The sequence below is a fragment of the Lepidochelys kempii genome, chromosome 2, assembly GCF_965140265.1.
Source record: "Lepidochelys kempii isolate rLepKem1 chromosome 2, rLepKem1.hap2, whole genome shotgun sequence".
Taxonomy (NCBI): Eukaryota; Metazoa; Chordata; order Testudines; family Cheloniidae; genus Lepidochelys; species Lepidochelys kempii.
In genome coordinates, this window is record NC_133257.1 from 29369958 (window position 1) to 29396069 (window position 26112).

General features: G+C 42.7%; 1 protein-coding gene across 5 annotated transcripts in view; it reads left to right on the forward strand.

Annotated features, from left to right (window-relative positions):
* The window catches only part of CSMD3 (CUB and Sushi multiple domains 3), a 1204651-nt gene that overhangs the window by 119598 nt on the left and 1058941 nt on the right, over window positions 1-26112 (forward strand). For all 5 annotated transcript variants that reach the window (XM_073330296.1, XM_073330291.1, XM_073330295.1 and 2 more), the window contains exon 2: window positions 11842-12064. In XM_073330296.1, the coding sequence (XP_073186397.1) occupies window positions 11842-12064 (223 nt within the window). The remainder of the gene's footprint in view (window positions 1-11841; window positions 12065-26112) is intronic.

Genomic DNA, 26112 nt, shown 5'->3' on the forward strand with positions numbered 1-26112 from the left:
GGCATAGCTATGCCACGATTGTTTCCTTACAATAAACATGGTCTAAGATCCAAACCAAGACTAATTTCTTATCCATTCTGTTCACAACACTAACTTATCCATCAGGGCACGACATCATTGGGGGAGGGATAGCTCAGTGATTTGAGCATTGGCCTGCTAAACCCAGGGTTGTGAGTTCAATCCTTGAGGGGGCCATTTAGGGATTGGGGGCAAAAATTGGAGATTGGTTCTGCTTTGAGCAGGGGGTTAGACTAGATGACCTCCTGAGGTCTCTTCTAACCCTGATATTCTATGATCTGATATTAAACTTCTTAGTTGCTGTAGTCTGAATGGTCCAGCTTCTTAAATAGGAATTGTAGCATTTGCCTGGGAAAGAATGCAATGGTTAAGGCTGTGAATGGTTTAGCCAAGCCATAAACTTCTAATGCTATTCCTCTAAGCTTTGCTTCAAGCGGAGTCCTAAAGAGTTGGGCTTTGCGGCATATGAAGCAGGTGGAGATTTTCCAGAGAGCTTCCAAGTTCTGCTGTGTAGAGGCTGTAAAAGTACTCTGGTTTGTAACTGGAACCTTCCATGAACCTGGAGGCAGCAATAGGATATGCTCTTACATTTTGAAGCAAGATATGAAAGTCTCTTCTTTAAGGAAACAATGTTAATTGAAACTAACACAATTGCATGTACCACCTGTAGCGGCCGCTGGTCATCCCTCCCCATCAAGGTCGGAGGGAGGCCATTTTGCCTCACTATATCACACAATAAATGGTCAATTTGTAGGCTTCTGGCCCTTCAACTGGGCTGAGCGCTAATCAGTCTATGGCCCAAACCTCCTGGAGGGGCAGACAGCAATTTATACAGTCTTGGACTCTGATGCTCTGGGCAGGGCAGACCAGAGAGCAGTCTTTAGCCAACCTTCTGGCTAGAGCAGATCGCAAATACACAAAGCACAAGTCGTCAGGCCTAGTTGAGTAGGCCGCCAACCCAGAGGTGGGGTTGGCAGCAGGTGGTAGGAGGACCCAGGCCCACCCTAGTCCACCAGGTCCTACCCCGGGGACCTAACAGTGGTGAGGGATCCTGCCACTGAGTCAGCAGGGATCCTACCACAATGCAGACTCCTACTGTGACAGCACCACTAGACTAATGTCTGTGTTCCTTGGACTATTTCCTAACACAGTCCATTGGCAGGGCTCTGTCAGTCTCTGATTCCTCAGTCTTCTCTGAGTAAATGGCAGCGGGCAGACCCAGCAGCTCCTCACCGCACTCTGTCTCCTCTGGGGTCAGGGTGCTACATGGCTCAGTAGTGGAGCTGGAAGCCTGCAGTGGGCTAGAGACATCTGGCTCCAGCCCAACTGAGCTGAAAGGCCCGCCTCTTATCCTTCCCGTCCTTCCCCTCTGCTTCCAGTATGGGAGGCAGGCCCAACTTGTCTCCGCCCACCAGGAGAGGGGAGTGGTGCCTCCCCATCAAGCTCAGAGGGAGGCCAGTAGGATGATCATGATAGAACTGCAAACAAACACTAGTAATTTATACTTAAAACACTTTTATGTGAAATTGGTTTGTTTGATATAAATGTCCTGAGTATAATGGGCATCCAAGTTATTTTAATGTAGCTTAATTGTCAGCCTAGTGTATATAATGCTTTAGGACTCAATTAAATGATAAAATTATTTTGTCAGAAGGTTCAAATGGATCCCACTGTTACATGGTTCTTTGGTTTTGGCAATAACCTACAACTGCCTTTAATGCAAATGACAAGGATGGAAACAGGGTCTGGTTGTTCAAAAGGCTTACTATTTTATTAATTAACTCATAAATTTTGCTCTAAGATACGATATTTGGGGACTAATTAGGAGTTGGAGAACTCCATGCAAATCACGATATGGTATTTCTAAAATCCACAGAAATACTCCAGTCTATCCTAGGAGCTCAGAGTGTGCTGATAGCAATCTCTCTTACCCCTTTTCCTGGCTCTTCAGTAGAACTAAACCAGACAGTGTTTAAAAAAATGAAAAAAAATCTTCCTGTTTTAATGATAAACAATAACACTTTTTACATGTTACACTGAAGACTAGTTAGGCCCTTTGGCTTCTTTGTTAGCATTGCTGAGAGGGAACTATGACAATGAAATAACGAATAGAATCTATATTGTGCAACTGCTCTTGTATTACAGGGCATGTGTTCATTTCCTAGCACAGGGGACAATAACTGTGTAGTCAGAAATGAAGTCTTTATTTATTTATTTTCAGTCTTGTCTTTGATAAGCTATTCTTTTTATGGCTGCCAAGCTGCTGAGACTACTGTACTAATCTTCAATTTGTGACAAAGTTCCTCCTCTACCTTGTTTCAGAGTGGGTCTTGCACTTATTGGCAGATTTGCTTGCCTTGGAGCTTCACGGCAGCCCTCAGCTTGGCCGTATTTCTGAACCCAGAGTCTAGGTTGATTCCTCCTGTGTCTGACCAGGAGTTGGGAGGTTTGGGGGGAACCCGGCCCTGCCCCCTACTCTGGGTTCCAGCCCAGGGCCCTGTGGAATGCAGCTGTCTAGAGTGCCTCCTGGAACAGCTGTGCAACAGCTACAACTCCCTGGGCTACTTCCCCATGGCCTCCTCCCAACACCTTCTTTATTCTCACCATAGGAACTTTCTCCTGGTGTCTGATAATGCTTGTACTCCTCAGTCCTCCAACAGTCCACGTTCTCACTCTCAGCTCCTAGTACCTCTTGCTTCCAGCTCCTCACATGCGCACCACAAACTGAAGTGAGCTCCTTTTTAAACCCAGGTGCCCTGATTAGCCTGCCTTAATTGATTCTAACAGCTTCTTGATTGGCTGCAGGTGTTCTAATCAGCCTGTCTGTCTTAATTGTCTCCAGAAGGTTCCTGATTGTTCTGGAACCGCCCCTGTTACCTTACCCAGGGAAAAGGGACCTACTTAACTTGGGGCTAATATATCTGCCTGTAGCCATCTGGCCCGAACCTGTCACAAATTGTAGATGTTCAATTGTAGTGGGTATCTTCCACTTCAGAAGTAGAAGGATTTTTCTGGCCATTAATAAAGAAGCTGTCAGGATTTACAGCTCTTGAAGTGGGGAGATCATAGTTTAAGGTTGCTATTATTATGCCCAGGGGAAAGATGCAGGGGGCTGAATGAGATTGAGGCCAGCAACTAAATGATTTCAAATCTTTATCGTCTTTCCAAAAATTTAATACCTATCTACCATCTCCCCAGACATATATAACAGGATTCCCCTTCAGATTTGGCAGCATATGTTACAATCTGTCTTGCCCAGAGGGGATTTGTAATGTTCTGTGTGATGAGATTCCAAATGCCCTGGCTTATTTTTATGTCTAGTTCTGTCACCCAGCTGTTAGGCACAATAGCAAGATTACACTTCTCCATTAATATGAAGAAGGAGGCGACTATTTGGAACAGTGGGTCTCTGATCCAAAAGACAGGCGAAAAATATCTGTGGGAAATGGGGAAGAAATTCTGAAATTCTCTAGGAATGAAGGATGCTCAGACACCAGGGATGAAATGCTGGGAGTTTTGCCACTGACTTCTTTGGGGGACTGGATTTCATCTCATGGCAGTTGGGGAACTGTTAGAATCTAAACAGAACAGAAAAAGAGTACTAAGTCCTGAAGGGATGACTAGGGCCAGTATAATGTGACTGTGTAGAGGAGGTGGGAGGTGGGTGTTTTCAGGGAGAAATAGGTGACCATCTTTCTCTGCCAGTAACAGCTGATTTAAGCTTTTCACATGTCTGGAATGGTAAAAGAAGTAGGTGACATTTTTCAAACAACAGGTTTGTTGTTGTTTTTGTGGTTGTTGAAAAGGGCTTTCTTGTGAAATGAAAAATAGTTCCTTATGAAAAATATGTCTCATGACAATTGTATTGATATTTATATTTGTATACATCATAAAACTTGTTGACATTTTTTGTTTACCGAGACCCCAGTCTTCAGTCACTGAAAAAGTCAGCAATGGTTTCAATTAAAAAATAAATAAATAAATAAATAAATTGCAAGTCTCCCCCCCTCCCCTCCTGACACACACAAAAAGGTCCATTTAGACCGCTGAAAAACAGGTAAAATCTTTACCATTTTTCACAGATTTAACATTTTGGATTATTATGACTCTTTCTAATTCAGAGTCGAGCTGGGTGCAGAGTAGAGCTTCTCCCACTGACATAGCTACTGCCTCTGGTAGAGGTGGAGTTATGCTGATGGGAGATCTCTCTCCTGTCGGCACAGAGTGTCTTCACCAGATGCGCTACAGCAACACAGCTGCATCTGTGCAGCTGTGCCAATGTAGCATTCCTAGGGTAGCCCCTAGCCCCTACTCAGAGCATCACAGCTAAATACAAGGTGGAAAAAATTATTTAGCATAAATTCTTAACACATATTTCAAGGGACCATTCAAATTGAAGTGGCTCATTAACGTCCCTCTGAGTATAGGGAGAAAAGGAAGTGGAAGGGAAAGCAGTGGAAGACTGGATTTTTTCTGAAAATTTTAAGGGTTTTTTCCCTCTCCAACCTAAGCAATTTAGGAAAACTGACACAAATAAAACAAACATTTTATTTCAACATTTTGTCTAAATGAAATACTTTGATTTGTCAGTTTGAAATGGCATTGTTCCACAAATTCATTTCATTATATTTTAAAAAAATCAAAAACATTTAAAAATGGTTAAGATCAAGACAAAACCTTTTGATTTTTGTCAAAGCAAAACCTTTTGTCTGACCAAAATGGGGCTGAGGGTAATTATTTTTCAGAATTTTCAGAAAATCAAAAAATCCATTATTTACACAACTCTAATTCAGAGTAGTTCTGGTGAATAAGGATTGGTAGGGAGGATGGAGGCTCCTTTCTGGCTCCTTTTTCAGCCTCCTCCTTCCTGGGGTGGAGTAGGAGTGAGCAGTTCCTGTGCTTCTCAGAATGCAGGGACCTTCTTTTTTGAAGTCTTGCACAGCCCCTCAAGGAGGGGCAGAGTCTTCTTGGGTACCCTTCCATCTCTATATAGGTGAGGAAAGGCCTCTTGCCATCTGGCCCAAAGAAAGGTGGCATCAGCCTAGATATGGGACAGGGCATGTGGGAGACACTGAAATTCTTTTGAACCTGATATACTAAAGGTGGTGTGCTGGTTCTCTAATAGAAAAGTTATAGGAGAGGGAAGAATGTTTACCTGAGGGGAACCTATCTCTTTCAGTTGTAAGTACAGGGAGTCTACTTCAGATCTGTGAATCAAGCCTTGTGTTAGACTTCTGTTGATTTGAAATGGAACCAGCAATAGCTAGCTAAGTCTATTGAACCAGAGAGGAGAATTTACCCCTTTGGAAGGCACTGTTGCTCTCAAATAGGGTTCTAATCAGGTGGGAGAGGATACTTTACTTCATAGTATGGGCACATAGGAATTCCTCTAGGAAGTCATTGAATTGGCCACAATATTTTAAGCCAGTGCCAACAAATACTGGAATAGAACTGGCCTCTTTCATCCCTGCTCCCTGAGAGAGGGATGAATTTAGCCCAATATCTTCAGAAGAGCTTAATTGTCTTTGCTATAGCTTTAAAATGGTTATGAATAATAGATTAGAAGCTAAATTCCTAAAAAAATTCTTCTCTTGGATGTAGTTTTATTTATTAGAGACATTCTATTATGTCAACAAATTAGTGCAATTTCTGATAAGCTTGCAGAGAGGAAACACTCCAACACCACTCCTTGTCCATGAGTAACAAAACAATTGAAGAACACTTTTAGTGCTTTGCGGCACAAAGATGAAATGAAAAGGCAATGTGGCTAATTTTAAAAAATCTTGACTCTACTGAAAGTTTTAAGAGCAGATCTGAACAGTTTATTTTTTACATTTTACAAACATAGGATCTGTGACATTTTAGCAGCGTTTATATTGGCTCCATAAAAGCAATGGACATGCCCACTGGAACAAAGAGCTTAGTTTAAATGTAGAGAAAGGGTGACTGAGGAAAAGGGAAGGAAGGAAGAGAGAAAAGAACTCCAAAATATATAAATATTGCTCTTGGGAGAATATTATTGTAGAATCGAAATGGATAATTTTATTTGATTTTACTTTGCCCTGGCTTCTTTTGCAAATGGGCAGTCATCATACTGGAAATACAAGGTTGCTGGGATTGTGGAAAGCTAGCTGTAAGAAGGGATATTTCAGGAGAGGTTTGAAAGAGGGGAGAAAGGTTGTGTGAATTACTTAGGTGGAAACTATGGTAGCATTGGGTATGGTTGAAAAAGGTGCAGAATTGAAAGTGGGAAGAAGCAATGAAAGTCCTGAAGGGAAATACAAAAATGTAGGACATGGAAAAGAAGAAGAGGAAATTCAATCTGATAAATAGATGGAAGGGGTTGGACCTTGACAGTGAGTTGAAGTGTGAACTTGGTACGAAGAATGAAAGCCAGTAAAAAGACAGGTAGGAAGTGAGGTTTATTTCTATGATAGCACAATGTTCTGGAAAAATGGAGGAGAACTAGGGCATGAGTCAGGTCTTTAGCAATAGAATCAAAGAAAATGGGTTGATTTCAAGATGTTGCAAAGAGAAGGTAACTGGGCTTGGTGAGAGTATGTGTTATGGGGAGGGAGGAACAGCAGAGAGGAGTCCAAGAAGGCACAAAGACTGCATGTCCTGATTAAAGGGAGGACAGGGGAGTTAACTAATAGAGCAACTGGGAAAAAGGGAAAGTTTAGAGAGAAATGTGGTTTAGTAAGAAAGATGAGAGATTTATTTTGAAAAGGTAGTGGGTCATCCGTGGAGAGAGAGGAGATGAGATAGACAGAATGGGATGGATTTCTTTCTCTAAGGCAGCTGTCACTGACATGTAAGTGCTGAGATCCAATTTCAGCCATAAAGCTAGATTTATGGCACATCTGTGTAAAGGTGTTAGCTGAAACCATGGAAGCAAGTGAGAACACCTAAGAAGTAAGTGTGTAGAGTGTGGGGGAGGAGAGGAACAAGCATTGATACATGAACACCACCAACATGGAAGGAGGGAGAAAGAAGAATTATTGAAAGTGGCACTGAAGGAGTTTTCAAAGGGGTAGGAGGAGACTCAGAAGAGTAGTCACACTGAAATTAATTGAAGAGATGATCCTTGAGAAGAAGGGATTGGTCCATGTTGTCAAAGGCAATAGAGAGACCAAAGACAGAGTGTGGAACAGTGCTGCTTAGCCATGGCAAGGAGAAGGACAGTTGGTTGAGTAAAGGGGGTGGAAGCTAGACTGAAGAAGATCAGAGTTTTGGGAATGGAATTTTGGTTCTGTGAGTAGACAGATTTTGGAAAGAGCTGTAAGGTGATGCAGTGGAATAAGGATGATGTGACTGAGGGAGGTTTTAAGGACAGGAAGCACAATGTGTGTTTGAAGATGGAGGGTAATGAGACAGAGGAAAGAGTGAGAACCTGGAGATAAGAAAGAGGTTAGAGGGATGGGGATGTGTATTACAGATGTAAAGAGACCTTAACCATAAAGACTGGGATAAAGGAGGGCATATATGAGAAGAAATCAGAGGCATGTGGAGAGCTCAAGTGCTACTGAATAGGCTCAATTCTGTCCCAACATAATGTGGCAATATTCTGGGTACAGATCTAGCAGTAAAAGGAGACAGAGAAGATTTTGTGTTTAGGATCACTAATTTAGTTAGCAACTGTTTTGTTCTTGGTTTTTGGTAATCAATGTTACTGAATTGACCACATGTTATTACAATGGATGCCGCTATAAAACTGGTTAAGCAAAAGAGCAGTTCTCGGAAGGCAAGGAAACTTTGTGCACGTGTGCATACGTGCGCGTGTATGTGAGAGAGAAAGAGAGAGAACACATTTTTTGGCTAGGAACAGGGCAAAACTGAAAAAGAAAAGAATCTTGTAATGGGCAAAGTTAGAGTAGTTATTGCATTTTCAGGAACAGGAAGAGCATAGGTGTGGAGTAAGCACATGTTGTCTTAAGAGAGGGGAATGAAAGATTCAAGTGTAGGGGAGAGGGCAGAATTGAAGAAGACTATGACCATGGAGCCAACAGAATGGAGGACAATCAAGAATAGGAGGACAAAGCTGACAGCACTGGAGAAGTCAGAGTTTGACAGACTGAATATTGTGGAAGAAATGAAATGATTATCTGAGGAAGCATGTGTGAATGACAGATGTTTAATGAGGGAAGGGAGAGGGAACTTGCAAAGGTGGCGAGAGCAAGAACAGTGCTCCATGAAGTGCGTCAACCATGTTTTGACAATGTAATTAAACATGATCAATGCAAACAACCTTTTGCAAATTGAAAAGTTAGAATCAGAATAAATAAACGGAATTTAATAGAAATAAATAAGGGCATATTGTTCTGATTATATTCATTTTCACATTTAATTAAGTGAATACTTCACTTTTTACTTTTACCTTTTGCAGACTTTCTAGTCTGAGACACCATTCTCTTGAAATGAGAATGAAATAATTTGCAACTAATACTTACATTTTGAATTCTGTGTGCAGTTCTGAGATCTACAGATGAAAAAGACCACAATACAAAAGTGCTAAGTGTTATCTCATCACTAATTATGTCTTATGTAAATAATTTAGATGTTTTAACATCTAATGAGAGCCAGTTATTAAGTAACCTTGTATTGTACATTGAATAGTTCCAAGTTAGACCATCAGAGTTGAAGAGTTCAAGTAAAGAAGTATTACAGAATGAATTATCTGAATGCAGAGATTAAAGGAGTTGGTGTATAGATTCCGTTGACATGTTCTCCTATTAAAGGTCAAAAAAGCATAACTAGTCAAAATCAAACTTCAGTTTTGTTTTTGATGCTCCAGAACTGAATAAATGTCTTATGACACAATGTATATTACCATTCTGGTAACCATTAACTCTCTTTGAAAGAGAATATAGAATTACACCATTTTGCAAAATATGAATAATTACATTAGGACTTGGATGAGGGAAGAATAGATGTATATGTAGAAGAAAAAGTAGATTCTTAAAAGATGAAAATACAAGCAGAATGAGGCCCAATATTAATAATGTTATGTTCAGTATTAACTGTCACTTAATCTTACATGATATTTCATTGTTTCTCTTCAGTTAAATCCTCATTTAGAATATGATAACTTTAATCTCCTGTTTAGATACAGATTTTTTCATCATATCCTGTATATCTTTATACTGAATTTAATAAGCAAAATAATGTTAAAGAAATTGGACAACATATATGCTATCTCTAAGCAAGGGGCAGCACATAGTGGCAGTGTCTCAGGAGCAGACTAGGGACTGAATGATGACTTTGGGCCACACTTCAATCCTCTCTTGTTCCCACTTTTTTGCTTTGGAGAAGGGGCTGAAAATAGTCTTCAACAACCTCGTACCTAGTGCAAGTTGAGGAGGCAAAGTCAAGGCTCACCTATTTGGGTAGGGAGGGGAGTAGCTGTTCTTTTCCTTCCAGCATTGTGACCCACAATGAACTTCTGTGCAGCTTCAGAATATTTGCTAAAATCTGCTACTGTTTTTAACCAAATGTATTAGTCTATATTATTAGAGCTGGCCCAAAACAAATAGAAAAAGCTAGGTGCAGCTCTCCATCATGTTCTTCCTCTATTGTGTTCAAAGATGGAGTTCCCGTATAGATGCAATGTTAGAAAAGCTTAAACTGATGAAGATTTTAGAAAACTTGTTACTGAGAAGGTTGTGCTTCTCCTGGATCTTTGCGAATTTCATCCGGGATTCTGTGGCACATAACTAGTAAATAATTCAGCTTTATTTGGTGGAGTCTTTTCCATTCAAACTATATCCCAAAAGTTTTTAGAGAGGTAAATTATACAGTCTGAGTTAAATAATAAAAGATCATTTTCAGATGAGATTTAAAAATAGATCGAGTTGATGAGGCAGAGATGCAGGAAGAGATAAATAAAACAGACTTTTCTGACAATGGAAGCTGCTGACAGCTGAAAGTGAGCAGGCAAATGTGACATGAAAATGAATCCTCTGATCTAATTTACAGCAGTTGGTAAACCTCATATGGTGTGACTGTAAGACCAGACAAGGCAATTCCAAAATGCCTTCCACAGAGGAGCTTTCCCTTTCTTTTGGTGTTGTACACCTGTGGCATGGTGCTATGCAAAGTAAAATAGCAATAAAAGGAGTTCCATAAGTGCCAGCTTCTATCTAGCAGTGAGGGAGGTAAACTTAGACATAGACGATGGGAAGAAACTGAATCTGTTCTTCCCACTACTAACCTCAGGGAAATGTTTTTTATGGGATGGTCACATGATCTTTGTAGAAGATTTCTGCATAATGCTTCAGAGGAAGGGGTGGACACACATGCTTGTCGACATGCATGCTTGAGAGAAAAATTATTTAATGAGTTAAATCATATGTATGTGAGCTGTGTGTCTCAATACTTAGATTTATAAGTGCCAAAATATGAACAAATCCTATTTACTGAGCAACATTACATACATTGAAAATACACAATAAGGTTAATCACAAAATAATATAAATATATTAAGTGTAGCTCATCCCACTTTGAGACATTAAATATCTTCCAGCAAGTATAAGAAAATAAAGCTAAACCATAATGCAAATGGCTCTATGACTCTCTGCTTACCCTGATCCCAAATCCCGGGGAAAGGGAGCGGGGAGATGGATTTAGGAGGATACCAGGAGGGCTAACAAATCTAATTTGTAATTGATCTGGACTAAGGAGATGCAGGAGTGAATTCCAAAATGAAGGACTCCTCATGTATGATACTCTGCTAGCAGCCCCTTTCCTCTTATAATAAAGGCGGACCAACTCAAGTGCCTTAGCTGTGGCAGTCTGGCACAAGAAGAGTGGCAATCTCTCAGGTAATCAGGCTGTGAACTTTTCTTAGTTAATAGTAATACTCTGAGTTCAACCCAGAAACCTATTAGCAGCCAATGCAGTTCCTTATGCTCTGATATCATGTGCTCCCAATGGAAAAATCCACTTAACAACCAGATGGAGACATTCTATGCTAGCTTTAGTTTTGGAATAGCCCCCCCAAAAGTTAATTACAATAACCTAATTTGGAGGTGACACATATATCATTGGAGAAAGAATATTGTATTAGTCTCTCATGGAAAAAAATACTCCTGACCAGTCATCATTTTGATGCCCAAGAGCAGCTTAGAATCTTATACCTAATATGCATCTGTATTACAAATTGTGGTCACAGTTCCTCTGACAGGACAGCAAATATAATTTCAGGTTTCAGAGTAGCAGCCGTGTTAGTCTGTATTCGCAAAAAGAAAAGGAGTACTCGTGGCACCTTAGAGACTAACTAGTTTCAATTTTTCTGCCTCCTTTCCACAACACACTGACACAATCTCAGTCTCTTCTGAATGAAGTCACGTGCAGCTTGCTACCCCTTCATTCAAGATTCCACCCAAACTCATCATCTTAATAATGATATAGCTTCTTTTCAATGGTAACATTAGCTGTGAGGGAATCTGCACTGTTTTCCCCTCTTGAACATTAATTTTCTGCTGTTTGGCTGCTTCAAAAATTTGCCTTTTGCCCGGAATCATGGACAAGCAACTTTCTTAGAAGATGTTGGGGAAAAAAAAACATCACATTTCTGTATAGTTGCTATAAAATGTTGTCCAGAGCCTTCCATATTGCTTGTATGACATTTGACTTCATTATATGTATCTTTCTACAGTACATGGTAATGATATTCTAAGCTTTGTCACTTCTAAGATAGCATAGGCCAATTGCATGTCATAATAATTTATTTTGCTGATTAATAGAGACCATGAATTCCATTGGCATATTTTACTGTATGTCTTTGTTAGCATGTTATTAATCTACTCTTTTCTCTTCTTTCAGGGTTTATTTATACCTGTGGTGGAACTTTAAAAGGTCTTAATGGCACTATAGAAAGTCCTGGCTTCCCATATGGATATCCAAATGGTGCAAACTGTACATGGATAATAATAGCAGAAGAACGAAACAGAATACAGATTGTCTTTCAGTCTTTTGCTCTAGAAGAGGAGTATGATTATTTATCATTATATGATGGACACCCTCATCCTGCAAACTTTAGGACAAGGTAAATGATGAACACTACCCTATGGAAATGTAATTTTTCTATTGCTGCGTTAAATGTATTTAACAAGATCAAAACTAAGGTCTTTGAAGTGTGTCTCTTTACTGTATCTCTTACTCAGACCAGACATTGTATAGATTCTATGAGGTGTGCCACCACATTTGTTTAAAGGAAATAGATAAATATTTGTAGCAATAATAGCAAATTTGTTGTTGTTTTTTTAAATCTATAGAGGTTTTTCTCATTGTTCAAACTGATATTTATCGGCTCGCTTTTACCCCTGGACTGTGTGCAAAGTTCAGTCAGTAAGTTTTGGAGCTTCCAAAGATATGTTCACTAAAATATGTTCCAGTAGCATGCACCAGGTGCTTCCATACTGTAAAGGGGATGAGTTTGAGAGAGGCATGAATTTAAAAAAAAAAAAAAAAAAGAAAAAGAAAAAGAAAAAAAGGATTCTATTGCGATATTTTACCTTGTTGCAGGAGTTCATCTGCATTCTCATTAAGAGCAAACCCCTTTTACCTTATTCTCACACATAACTTCTGCTTAACTTCTGTACCCGGAAAGATAATGGAGCAAATAAAATCAATTTGTAAACATCTAGAAGATAATAAAGTAATAAGTAACAGTTAGCATGGATTTGTCAAGAACAAATCTGATAGCTTTCTTTGACAGGGTAACAAGCCTTCTGGATGGGGCAAAGCGGTAGACATGGTATATCTTGACTTTAGTAAAGCTTTTGACACTGTCTAGCATGATGTTCTCATAAACAAACTAGGGAAATACAATCTAGATGGAGCTACTGAAAGGTGGGTGCAAAACTGGTTGGAAAACCATTCCCAGACAGTAGTTATCAGTGGTTCACAGTCATGCTGGAAAGGCATAACGAGTGGAATCCTGAAGGGATCAGTTCTGGGTCCGGTTCTGTTCACTGTATTCATCAATAATTTAGATAATGGCATAGAGAGTACACTTATAAAGTTAATGGATGATACCAAGCTGGGAGAGGTTGCAAGTGCTTTGGAGGATAGGATTAAAATTCAGAATGATCTGGACAAACTGGAGAAATGGTCTAAAGTAAATAGGATGAGATTCAATAAAGACAAATGCAAAATACTCCGCTTAGGAAGGAACAATCAGTTGCAGACATACAAAATGGGAAATGACTGCCTAGGAAGGAGTACGGCAGAAAGGGATCTGGGGGTCATAGTGGACCCCAAGCTAAATATGATTCAACAGTATAACACTGTTGCAAAAAAAGGGAACATCATTCTGGGATTTCTTAGCAGGAGTGTTGTAAGCAAGACACAAGAAGTAATTCTTCCACTTTACTCCATGCTGAATAGGCCTCAACTGGAGTATTGTGTCCAGTTCTGGATACCACATTTCAGGAAAGATGTGGACAAATTGGAGAAAGTCCAGAGAAGAGAAACAAAAATGATTAAAGGTCTAGAAAACATGACCTATGAGAGAAGATTATAAAAATTGTGTGTGTTCAGTCTGGAAAAGAGAAGACTGAGACATGACATAACAGTTTTCAAATACACAAAGGGTTGTTAGGAGGAGGAGGGAGAAGAATTGTTCTTCTTAACCTCTGAAGATAGGACAAGAAGCAATGGGCTTAAATTGCAGCAAGGGAAGTTTAGGTTGGAGATTAGGAAAAACTTCCTAACTGTCAGGGTGTTTAAGCACTGGAATAAATTGCCTAGGACGGTTGTAGAATCTCCATCATTGGAGATTTTTAGGAGCAGGTTAGACAAACACCTGTCAGGGGTTGGTCTAGATAATACCTAGTCCTGCCATGAGTGAAGAGGACTGGATGATCTCTCTAGGTCCCTTCCCGTCCTATGATTCTATCTTTGCACTGACTTGGACCTCTGGGTATGGTAAATATCTTGTACTGTCAGCATTTCTCAAACTTGGGGTCCCAATCCAAAGGGGGCTGTGGGGGCCACAAGGCTATTGTGGCGGGGGGGGGGGGGGGGTTGCATTGCCATGTTTACTTCTATGCTGCCATCAGAGCTTAGCGGCTGGAGAGTGGTGGACACTGGCTGACCACCCAGCTCCGAAGGCATTGCTGCAGCCAACAGCAGCCCAGAAGTAAAAGTGGCAATACCATATCATGCCACCCTTCTTTCTGCACTGCCGTTGGCAGTGGTACTGCCTTCAGAGCAGCCAGGAGAGGTTCCTGGAGGTGGGTCTGACCCACCCCAAGGAGTGTCCCCTGCAGGGGAAGAGGAAGTCCCGTCTCTCAATAGCCCTGCCAGCACCAGCAGCTGGAGCCTGGCATATAGTAGAATCCCTTGGCCAGGACACCCCCATCCTTGCCCGACCCTGGCGCCAGGCCCAGCACCCTGGCACTCTGGAGTTAAAGGGGCCTTGGACTGGCTGGGGCGGTGTGGGCACCCAGCTCTGAAGGCAGCTCAGTTGCCAGCAACAGTGCAGAAGTAAGGGTGTCAATACCACAACCACCCTACAATAGACTTGTGTCACCCCCAAAGCACCTTTATGGTTGGGATTTCCCCAGTTATAACACCATGAAATTTCAGATTTAAGTATCAAACTGTGAAATTTATTATTTTTAAAATCCTGTGACCATGAAATTGACCAAAATTTACCATGAATTTGGTAGGGCCCAGCCTATGTAAATGTTGATTTTATTTATTATAATCATTGTACTAACACACGTCCTTCACAAAGAAAATGCAATAATGTCACAAAAAGAAAATTAGGTCAGAACAAATTCTCCATCTCAAATTTTTGTGAGGATGAATGCTCTCTGTCACTCGATTATTATCCAGTTGGGGACTGGATGGTGCATCATGCATAATTGACTGTTTGGCCTCTCTTTGTATTCCCACAGCTGCTTTTATACTTCATGTTGTATCACTGCTTGCAGACAATACAAGTATTTAGCTCCAATCCAGTTTTGAGGCTCTCCCTGAGGCTGAGGAAATCAGGTGCATTCTCTGAAGAAGGTATAGGTTTGCTAATATGAAGGATAGAGTCAATAAGGTCTGTCTTATTTGAGACCTGAATGATTACTTATTAGTAATTTCTACAGTGTCATAAATGAGCATAGTGCTTTACAGAAGGAAAAAAAAAACAGTTGTATACCCTTAGAAGCTTAAAGTCTAAATTAGTACTACAAGGACTGATAAAGGAGCAGGGAGAGGAGAGGCACAAAGGTGGTTATTATGGGAAGAAGTAGAAGAAAACATTAAAAGATTGTGGATACTGGATGCATATAACTGGCAAAACTTCTCCATGTAGACAAGCCATGAGAGCCAAATCACTCTTCTATCATTAATCTATATATTTTTTTGAGCTGCAGTCCTTGTAGTAAAATAACTTCTTTATGTCCCCAGACTTTGTTCATATGGGTTGTGGGGCAAAGTCACCACTAGTGAACCAACATTCCAGAATCCCAAACCTTATCCAGCTTTGTATTTATGCTTTTTTTCCAGTCCTAGGCTTGTTCAAAATTTGCAGTCATTAGCACACCTAAGCAATTGTTTTCACATCATTAGTTAGCTTTAACTGGCTTGGATCCATATAGATGTTGAGTAATAACAGTAGGAAAGTATGGGAGGTGTCACATTCTATTGTTTTTTATTGTATGGGCTCCAAGATGTTTGAGTATTTTTATGTCAAACTGTAGAGAAAGAAAATTGCCTGAGTATATATTCAATGTACTGAGTATATATTCAATGTACATGAAAAGTTTAAGGCTGTGAAATGAATAAAATCCATTTAATATCTCTCAAGATAATATATTTTTGAGTGCTCTATAAAGGACTGCAGTTGCACAATGAAAGTATTGTTTCTCCTTTTTGATCTGAGCAGTTAGCCAAAATCCAGGTTTTTGCAAGTTGTTTCCCTTAGGAGGACGCTTGATGATAGTGTCAGATATTTCACTGATACAGTCCTCTTTATTTACAAAGAATGTATAGAAAGGATTGTTTCCTTGAATACAGTAGCAATCAAAACAGGAGGCCATTCTTTTGCTAACAGTCCCAAACCTCCTTCCAGACAGCAATCAACTCCAAAGCTTCTCTCACATACACAGTTCCATCCAACAATCTCCAACCCCATGTATTTGCATTCAGACCCAGAGAAAAACCATTCAGACTGGCTGGCTCATCTCCTACTCCAGCTTTGCACGTGGCCTGTCTTTTGGATGGTGGCTCCTATTGTCTTTGTATAAAGGACCTTTTTTTACACTTAGCCTAAATAAAGAGCAGTTATTACACCCACCTGCTTCAGTGAGCTTTCAGCATTACAGTATATTTGAATACTGAAGTCAGTGACTCCAAAGAAGAAAACTTTAAATCAGGTTTGAATATGGCATTTTGCAAATGGTCTTCTTTAAATAGTAGGCAGGGGTTGGAAGCAGCACCCAATATTAAGGTTGCCCAGCACTTCCCATTATAAGGCTCTTTATTCAGTTGCTTATAACTTTGCCAAATTTTAACCATTTGGCTTGAAATTGTCCGTGCTGGGTATCTCCCTCACTCTGAACTTTTGGAGGGAAGAAAACTTTGACCAAAATAGTTCAGTCATTTCCAAAAGCAAGGCCAAAGTAAAACATATTATTTTCCCCATTGTAACAACTTCTGGTGACCCTTGCTTTGAAAAGCTCCTGCACCCAATTCTTTGAAGCAGGGACTTGAAATTTGGCAGGCAAGTGGCCTTTGTGTTAAGAATGTGTTTTTTGTCATCCCTGGGGAAATGAATCCAAATCTGGCCAAGTTATACGCCTTTGAAAAATCAGTTGATACTTGCTCAGTAAAGAATTCTTAATTTTAGCAGCTAAACTCCCCAAAGAGGTCATCTGCACTGGGTATGCCGGCAATGAGAGCAGGGAAACTCTACTGTGCTCTCAGTGACTGAGATTCACTAGGGATTCGGGGAGACTGACATCAGATGAGGAGCTGGGGGAGACTGGAGTTGGCTGGGCAAGGAACCTGGGATTGATAACCTGTGTGCATGTGGGAAAAGGGGTGAGGGGGAAGGGAGGCAGGTCTGATTATATTAATATTGACAATTTTAATTTCCCAGAGTGAAATATAGAAAAAATCTGGAAAGTTATTACAGGGTTGTCAGAATATTAAATCCACCATCAACAAAGTCCCCATAATTATTTTCATTTGCCTGCCAGAAGGATAGCAGAACCCAAAGACCATATTAAAAGGAGCATCTGCAACCATTTACAACTTAGTTACTGAGCAGCTCTGACAACTTAAATTACAAAAGTTCCCTTCTGCACTCACCTGTTTGGATAATGGAAACTTATTGTAGCTTCTTTTGGAGCTTGATGTAGACCACTAGTTGTCAGCTTAGAGGTGATGGATCTTACTGAATCTTGGAAAATTTCCATTACCTTCAGAGGCTACTGTAGCTCTTGGGATTCTCTAAAATAACATATTTATTATGGAGAAGATACAGGTTTTTTTTCCCCTCTCTTCACTGCTCCTCTGTCTAAGTTGGCAAGCAGAGCAGAAACAGTGTGAGTTGATTAGGAGTAAATTAGGGACTCGGCACTTTGGAAGCACCTTTGAACTGCTGAGCACTTAGTCATTGATTTTTTTGCCTTTGAACTGATTCATACGGTGCTCTAGCTTTGTCCACTGTTTGGAAGGAAAGAGTGAAGAAAGGAAGGAATAACCTGTGGGAATTCAGAGACCAAAGAACAAAACAGTCTGACATTGTTCCCTCACAAAAATACAGAAAGTAAAGAAGTACAAAGCACCAGTCATAGATCAGTGAAGAGATTAAAAAAGTGGAAAAGAAAGATCAAAGACCAACACGAAGAGAAAAATGGCAATTTAAAAAAAGCAAGCAAGCAAACAAGATGGACAATGAGACAAAGTTATAAAAGAACAAAATGAATACAAACAAAAGAACAAGGTAACGTAAACTGAGAACAAAATACAAATAGAACATGGATGTAAACTTATATATAGAGAATGCAGCAAATAGTCTGAGCAAGAAGAAAGTCATGCAGCAAAGCAAAGCAGTGGCATAGGCACTGAGCTGGAGCACCCATTGAAAAAAAATTTGCCGGTGCTTAGCACCCAACTGCAGCCAAACTCCTCCTGTACCCCCAGCAGCCCTGCAGATCAACTCATCGCCCTCCCTCCCACCCACCATAATCAGCTGTTCCGCTGTGTGCAGGAGGCCTGGGAGAGAGGGGAAGCAGCAGGGATGGGGCGCACTCAGGGGAGGGGAGTGAAACTAGGTGGGAAGAGTCGGGGCTAAGACGGGAAGAGGCAGGGTGGGGGTGGGGGCTTAGGAGGTGGAGTGGGGGCAGGGCCTGGGGTTGAGCACCCCATGGGAAAGTTGGAAGCTGGAGCCTATGAGCAGTGGTTTAAAAGAAACAAAAAAAAACAATTGAAATTAAAATAAATGTAACAGAAAACCATGGCAAATCGGCATTTAAAAAAAAAGTATTAACATTATCCAAGAAATTAAACCTTAGTTTTCAAGCAAACAATCTGTTTATAAAGACAGCTCACTTTTGCATTTTGGAGACTGTTTACTGCTTCAGTGTTATTTCTGCATTAATGTGCTGATGGCTATGACCATATACATAAAGCCCAAAGAACAGCAGCGTGCAACAAATGAGTTATAGTCTTGGGAGTATTTTGGTGAGAAACTGACTTATGGGATGACAGTGAAATTGAAAGGTGGCAAATTAAACTGTTAAAAGGAAATACTTTTAGACAATGCACAATTAGTATGTTGATCTCATTATTCCACTATACCACAGAAGCCAAGAGCTTGGATTAGATACTTGTATGGTGCAATGGGGCACACAGACTCCACACTGGACAACAAGGGGTTAAGGAACTGCTCTGGGCTCAGCCAGCTGTACCTTGCCACAGCTGGAAGGCATGCACAGGTTGGAGGAGGTGCTTAAAATGGGAGCAGAACAGCTCATTTGTAGGCAAACCAGAGAAGAGCATCAACCTCAGCTCCTGAGGAAAGGGATGAATGAAGTTAGGAGCTTCTCAGACAACCACTGCCTGAAGACTCCTGCCTGTGGGAAGGGAGGGTCAGATCCTGATTCCCTCTGAGAGGGAGTCATTCCCCCCTCTCTCTTATTAACTCTATTTGTTTGTGTTAATTCTCCTTGCTTTTTGTTTTTGGACTACTCCAGAAGGGGAAGGATTTACAGTGACCTGGCCAGAGGGCTAAGTTGCAGGAAGAGACAGGCCAACACAGAGGCAGAGCAGGCCCTGGCACCAGGCCCCAGCAGAGAGAGAGCTGCCATGTTACACCCAGCCGTGAGGAGGCACCAGAGATGAGTTGACCTCTTCACAGCTGATGGAGGATGTGGGCATCCTTTCTACCTCTGGAGAGGGGGAAGACTGACTGACCCAGATGGTCAAATACCCTAATACTAATGGCTTGGGTTTATAAGGTGGATAACATGGAGCTAGAGTGTCTTCTCAAACGGATAACTGAGAATCATCAGCAACAATGGGCAGCCCAGTGGCAGCTGCAGCAACAACTCCTGCAGCGAATTGCTGTCCACCAGCAGAGAGCCATGTTTGCAAGCAGATCCTGGCTAAAGTAACGGTCCCTGTTCAAATAAATGGTCAGAGGTGACAGGCCTGATGGATTCTGATTGTGGGCAGATCCTGGTCCGGGACAACTTGGTCCCAAACTCTGAGGTGCCCCGGAGATTCTTTCTACAATGAACCCATAGAGAGGTTAAACTAAATCCCAGTGCACTCGTGCAGTTGACTTTAGGGGAAAACATAACATTCTTCATAGTGGGGCCTCAACACTAGCCTACCCCATTATCTTGGGTCATGATTGGGGGTATTTCTCTGAGGTACTGAGGGCATTTAAACAAGATCTCAAAATCTGTGACACTGGCTGGTGTAGGTGACAAGATGAGCGCTGGGGGTGGGGGCAGGATCTGTCCAAGGTGAAGCTCCTTCAGAAGGGCCACCTAACAACAAAGCAATATCATCCCCTGCATGGGAGTCTGACAGTCTAACTAGAAAGACAATCTTCATGAAGGACCAGAGGGAGAATGGAAACTTGAGTCAGGCTCATGACAACTGCTGGTGGTTAACGGGGAGGTGATAGACACACAATGAGCAGAGCAATACCTCTGATCCAATGTGAAAATTGGTATGTTCCTATGCAATGCAAGAGGGAGAAAATCACTGTTCAAGTCTTCCAGAATTATCACCATCTGTAGGAACATGATCCTCAGAGCCGCACACTAGTGTGCAAATGGAAATCTCTAGTGTTTTTATAATGAAGGTTGGGTAGGTAGATGTAGGAGACTATAATTGAAATCCACATCTGTCAAATATTAGTTATGAATTTTAATTGAAAGCTCCAATTTTTCTATGGTTCTGGAGGACTCAGTGCTACATCCAGGAAGCAGACATCTTGAGGCACTTTCTTCACACTGCTCCCTTTGGCATCTCCAACATAATCCTAAGAAACATTTCATAGCTGCCTTTCCTCCCCAAACCAGGTTTCCCTCAGCCAGCAAATAACCTCTTTGCATCTTTAATTTGGAGTCCACTGCTATCCTAACCTGACCTCTCTCCTGGATCCTCTTTAAGTGTTCAGGTCTGATGTGTGCCCATTCCTCCAGTCTCCACCACTGCCAGAGTTCTTCTGAACTAATTTCTGACCTCACTTTCACCTGCTGTTCTTTACTAACTATAGTCCTTGTCCTCTTTGCCCAAGGCTTTCTATCTACTGTGATTATTATTTATAATAAAGTGGGCGTCATTAAAACACAATGTTTTTTTTCCCACAGCTACCACATGGTAGAATGTAAAGGAGGGTAGCTATTTCCCTACTTTGTGCCAGTATTAACTGTAGGCAAATGCTAACTTTTGTCATAGTGCCCTCTTTATTACTGATAGTGTAGTCATTATTAATAATTTTACCTTCTCTCCTATAGAGTGATGGCTGGGTTAGCAAGTTTCCTGAGCAGCCATAGGAAGTCTCTTTCTTTTTCTCTGTGGGTATGTCTACACTACGAAATCAGGTTAAATTTATAGAAGTTGGTTTTTTAGAAATCGGTTTTATATATTCGAGTGTGTGTGTCCCCACAGAAAATGCTCTAAGTGCATTAAGTGCATTAACTCGGTGGAGTGCTTCCACAGTAGCGAGGCCAGAGTCGACTTCCGGAGCGTTGCACTGTGAGTAGCTATCCCACAGTTCCCGCAGTTTCCGCTGCCCATTGGAATTCTGGGTTGAGATCCCAATGCCTGATGGGGCTAAAACATTGTCGCGGGTGGTTCTGGGTACATATCGTTAGGCCCCATTCCCTCCCTCCCTCCGTGAAAGCAAGGGCAGACAATCGTTTTGCGGCTTTTTTCCTGAGTTACCTGTGCAGACGCCATACCACGGCAAGCATGGAGCTCGCTCAGCTCACTGTCACCGTATGTCTCCTGGGTGCTGGCAGACACGATACTGCATTGCTACACAGTAGCAGCAACCCATTGCCTTGTGGCAGCAGACAGTGCAATAGGACTGGTAGCCGTCATCGTCATGTCCGAGGTGTTCCTGGCCACGTCGGCCAGGAGCGCCTGGGCAGACATGGGCGCAGGGACTAAATTTGGAGTGACTTGATCAAGTCATTCTCTTTAGTCCTGCAGTCAGTCCTATTGAACCATCTTATGGTGAGCAGGCAGGCGACACGGATTGCTAGCAGTCGTACTGTACCATCTTCTGCCAGGCAGGCAAGAGATGAGGATGGCTAGCAGTCCTACTGCACCGTCTTCTGCCGAGCAGCCATGAGATGTGGATGGCTTGCAGTCCTTCTGCACCTTCTGCTGCCAGCCAAAGATGTAAAAGATAGATGGAGTGGATCAAAACAAGAAATAGACCAGATTTGTTTTGTACTCATTTGCTTCACCCCCTCCCCCGTCTAGGGGACTCATTCCTCTAGGTCACACTGCAGTCACTCACAGAGAAGGTGCAGCGAGGTAAATCTAGCTATGTATCAATCAGAGGCCAGACTAACCTCCTTGTTCCAATAAGAACAATAACTTAGGTGCACCATTTCTTATTGGAACCCTCCGTGAAGTCCTGCCTGAACTACTCCTTGATGTAAAGCCACCCCCTTTGTTGATTTTTAGCTCCCTGAAGCCAACCCTGTAAGCTGTCAGTCGCCCCTCCCTCCGTCAGAGCAATGGCAGACAATCGTTCCGTGCCTTTTTTTCTGTGCAGATGCCATACCAAGGCAAGCATGGAGGCCGCTCAGCTCACTTTGGCAATTAGGAGCACTTTAAACACCACACGCATTATCCAGCAGTATATGCAGCACCAGAACCTGGCAGAGCGATACCGGACGAGGAAGCGATGTCAGCATGGTCACATGAGTGATCAGGACATGGACACAGATTTCTCTGAAATCATGGGCCCTGCCAGTGCATGCATCATGGTGCTAATGGTGCAGGTTCATGCTGTGGAACGCCGATTCTGGGCTCGGGAAACAAGCACAGACTGGTGGGACCACATAGTGTTGCAGGTCTGGTACGATTCCCAGTGGCTGCGAAACTTTTGCATGCGTAAGTGCAATTTCATGGAACTTTGTGACTTGCTTTCCCCTGCCCTGAAGCGCATGAATACCAAGATGAGAGCAGCCCTCACAGTTGAGAAGCGAGTGGTGATAGCCCTGTGGAAGCTTACAACACCAGACAGCTACCGGGAATCAATTTGGAGTGGGCAAATCTACTGTGGGGGCTGCTGTGATGCAAGTAGCCCACGCAATCAAAGATCTGCTGATATCAAGGGTAGTGACCCTGGGAAATGTGCAGGTCATAGTGGATGGCTTTGCTGCAATGGGATTCCCTAACTGTGGTGGGGCCATAGACGGAACCCATATCCCTATCTTGGCACCGGAGCACCAAGCCGGCGAGTACATAAACCGCAAGGGGTACTTTTCAATAGTGCTGCAAGCTCTGGTGGATCACAAGGGACGTTTCACCAATATCAACGTGAAATGGCCGGGAAAGGTGCATGACGCTCGCATCTTCAGGAACTCCGGTCTGTTTCAAAAGCTGCAAGAAGGGACTTTATTCCCAGACCAGAAAATAACCACTGGGGATGTTGAAATGCCTATAGTTATCCTTGGGGACCCAGTCTACCCCTTAATGCCATGGCTCATGAAGCCATACACAGGCAGCCTGGACAGTAGTCAGGAGCTGTTCAACTACAGGCTGAGCAAGTGCAGAATGGTGGTTGAATGTGCATTTGGACATTTAAAGGCGCGCTGGCGCAGTTTACTGACTCGCTTAGACCTCAGCGAAACCAATATTCCCACTGTTATTACTGCTTGCTGTGCGCTCCACAATATCTGTGAAAGTAAAGAGGAGACGTTTATGGCGGGGTGGGAGGTTGAAGCATATAGCCTGGCTGCTGGTTATGCGCAGCCAGACACAAGGGCGGTTAGAAGAGCACAGGAGGGTGCGGTAAGCATCAGAGAAACTTTGAAAACCAGTTTCATGACTGGCCAGGCTACGGTGTGAAAGTTCTGTTTTTTTCTCCTTGATGAAACCCCCCGCCCCTTGGTTCACTCTACTTCCCTGTAAGCTAACCACCCTCCCCTCCTCCCTTCGATCACCACTTGAAGAGGCAATAAAGTCATTGTTGCTTCACATTCATGCATTCTTTATTCATTCATCACACAAATAGGGGGATGACTACCAAGGTAGCTCAGGAGGGGTGGGGTAGGAGGGAAGGAAAATGCCACACAGCACTTTAAAAGTTTACAACTTTAAAATTTATTCAATGCCAGCCTTCTGTTTTTTGGTCAATCATCTGTGGTGGAGTGGCTGGTTGGCCGGAGGCCCCCCCACTGTGTTCTTGGGCATCTGGGTGTGGAGGCTATGGAACTTGGGGAGGAGGGCGGTTGGTTACACAGGGACTGTAGTGGAAGTCTGTGCTCCAGCTGCCTTTGCTGCAGCTCAACCATGCACTGGAGCATACTGGTTTGATCCTCCAGCAGCCTCAGCATTGAATCCTGCCTCCTCTCATCACACTGCCACCACATTTGAGCTTCAGCCCTGTCTTCAGCCCGCCACTTACTCTCTTCAGCCCGCCACCTCTCCTCCCGGTCATTTTGTGCTTTCCTGCACTCTGACATTATTTGCCTCCACGCATTCGTCTGTGCTCTGTCAGTGTGGGAGGACAGCATGAGCTCAGAGAACATTTCATCACGAGTGTGTTTTTTTTTCTTTCTAATCTTCACTAGCCTCTGGGAAGGAGAAGATCCTGTGATCATTGAAACACATGCAGCTGGTGGAGAAAAAAAAGGGACAGCGGTATTTAAAAAGACACATTTTATAAAACAGTGGCTACACTCTTTCAGGGTAAACCTTGCTGTTAACTTTACATACATAGCACATGTGCTTTCATTACAAGGTAGCATTTTGCCTCCCCTCACCGCGTGGCTACCCCCTCAACCCTCCCCTGTCCCCGTGGCTAACAGCAGGGAACATTTCTGTTCAGCCATAGGCAAACAGCCCAGCAGGAATGGACTCCTCTGAGTGTCCCTTGAAGAAAAGCACCCTATTTCAACCAGGTGACCATGAATATCATCTCACTCTCCTGAGGATAACACAGAGAGATAAAGAACGGATGTTGTTTGAACGCCAGCAAACATACACTGTAATACTTTGTTGTACAATGATTCCCGAGTACGTGTTACTGGCCTGGAGTGGTAAAGTGTCCTACCATGGTGGACGCAATAAGGCTGCTCTCCCCAGAAACCTTTTGCAAAGGCTTTGGGAGTACATCCAGGAGAGCCGCAAATGCCAGGGCAAATTAATCCTTTCACATGCTTGCTTTTAAACCAGGTATAGTATTTTAAAAGGTACACTCACCGGACGTCCCTTCTCCACCTGCCGGGTCCAGGAGGCAGCCTTGGGTGGGTTTTGGGGGGTACTGGCTCCAGGTCCAGGGTGAGAAACAGTTCCTGGCTGTCGGGAAAAGCGGTTTCTCCGCTTGCTTGTTGTGAGCTATCTACAACCTCATCATCATCATCATCATCATCATCTTCTTCTTCGTCCACAAAACCTGCTTCCGTGTTGCCTCCATCTCCATTGAAGGAGTCAAACAACACGGCTGGGGTAGTGGTGGCTGAACCCCCTAAAATGGCATGCAGCTCATCATAGAAGTGGCATGTTTGGGGCTCTGACCCGGAGCGGCCGTTCGCCTCTCTGGTTTTCTGGTAGGTTTGCCTCAGCTCCTTAAGTTTCACGCGGCACTGCTTCGGGTCCCTGTTATGGCCTCTGTCCTTCATGCCCTGGGAGATTTTGACAAAGGTTTTGGCATTTCGAAAACTGGAACGGAATTCTGATAGCACGGATTCCTCTCCCCATACAGTGATCAGATCCCGTACCCCCCGTTCAGTCCATGCTGGAGCTCTTTTGCGATTCTGGGACTCCATCATGGTCACCTCTGCTGATGAGCTCTGCATTGTCACCTGCAGCTTGCCACGCTGGCCAAACAGGAAATGAGATTCAAAAGTTCGCAGTTCTTTTCCTGTCTACCTGGCCAGTGCATCTGAGTTGAGAGTGCTGTCCAGAGTGGTCACAATGGAGCACTCTGGGATAGCTCCCGGAGGCCAATACCATTGAATTGTGTCCACAGTACCCCAAATTCGACCTGGCAAGGCCAATTTAAGCGCTAATCCACTTGTCAGGGGTGGAGTAAGGAAATCGATTTTAAGAGCCCTTTAAGTCGAAATAAGGGCTTCATTGTGTGGACGGGTGCAGGTTTACATCGATTTAACGCTGCTAAATTTGACCTAAAGTCCTAGTGTAGACCAGGGCGGTGTCTCAGAATGTCTGAGATCCAGCATGATAAAGGTGATTACCTTGTTTTTGAAACAAGCTATGAGAATTTCAATGGCATTTCCCTTTAAAGCCAAATAACCCCTCTCATAAGTGCAGACAAATTTTCAAATGTGATTGCACTGAACTGAGTGAAGTAACGTGTAGTCTCATGAATCTCAGATTAAATTAGACTATATTCTTCTCTAATTCTTTTAACAGTGAAGG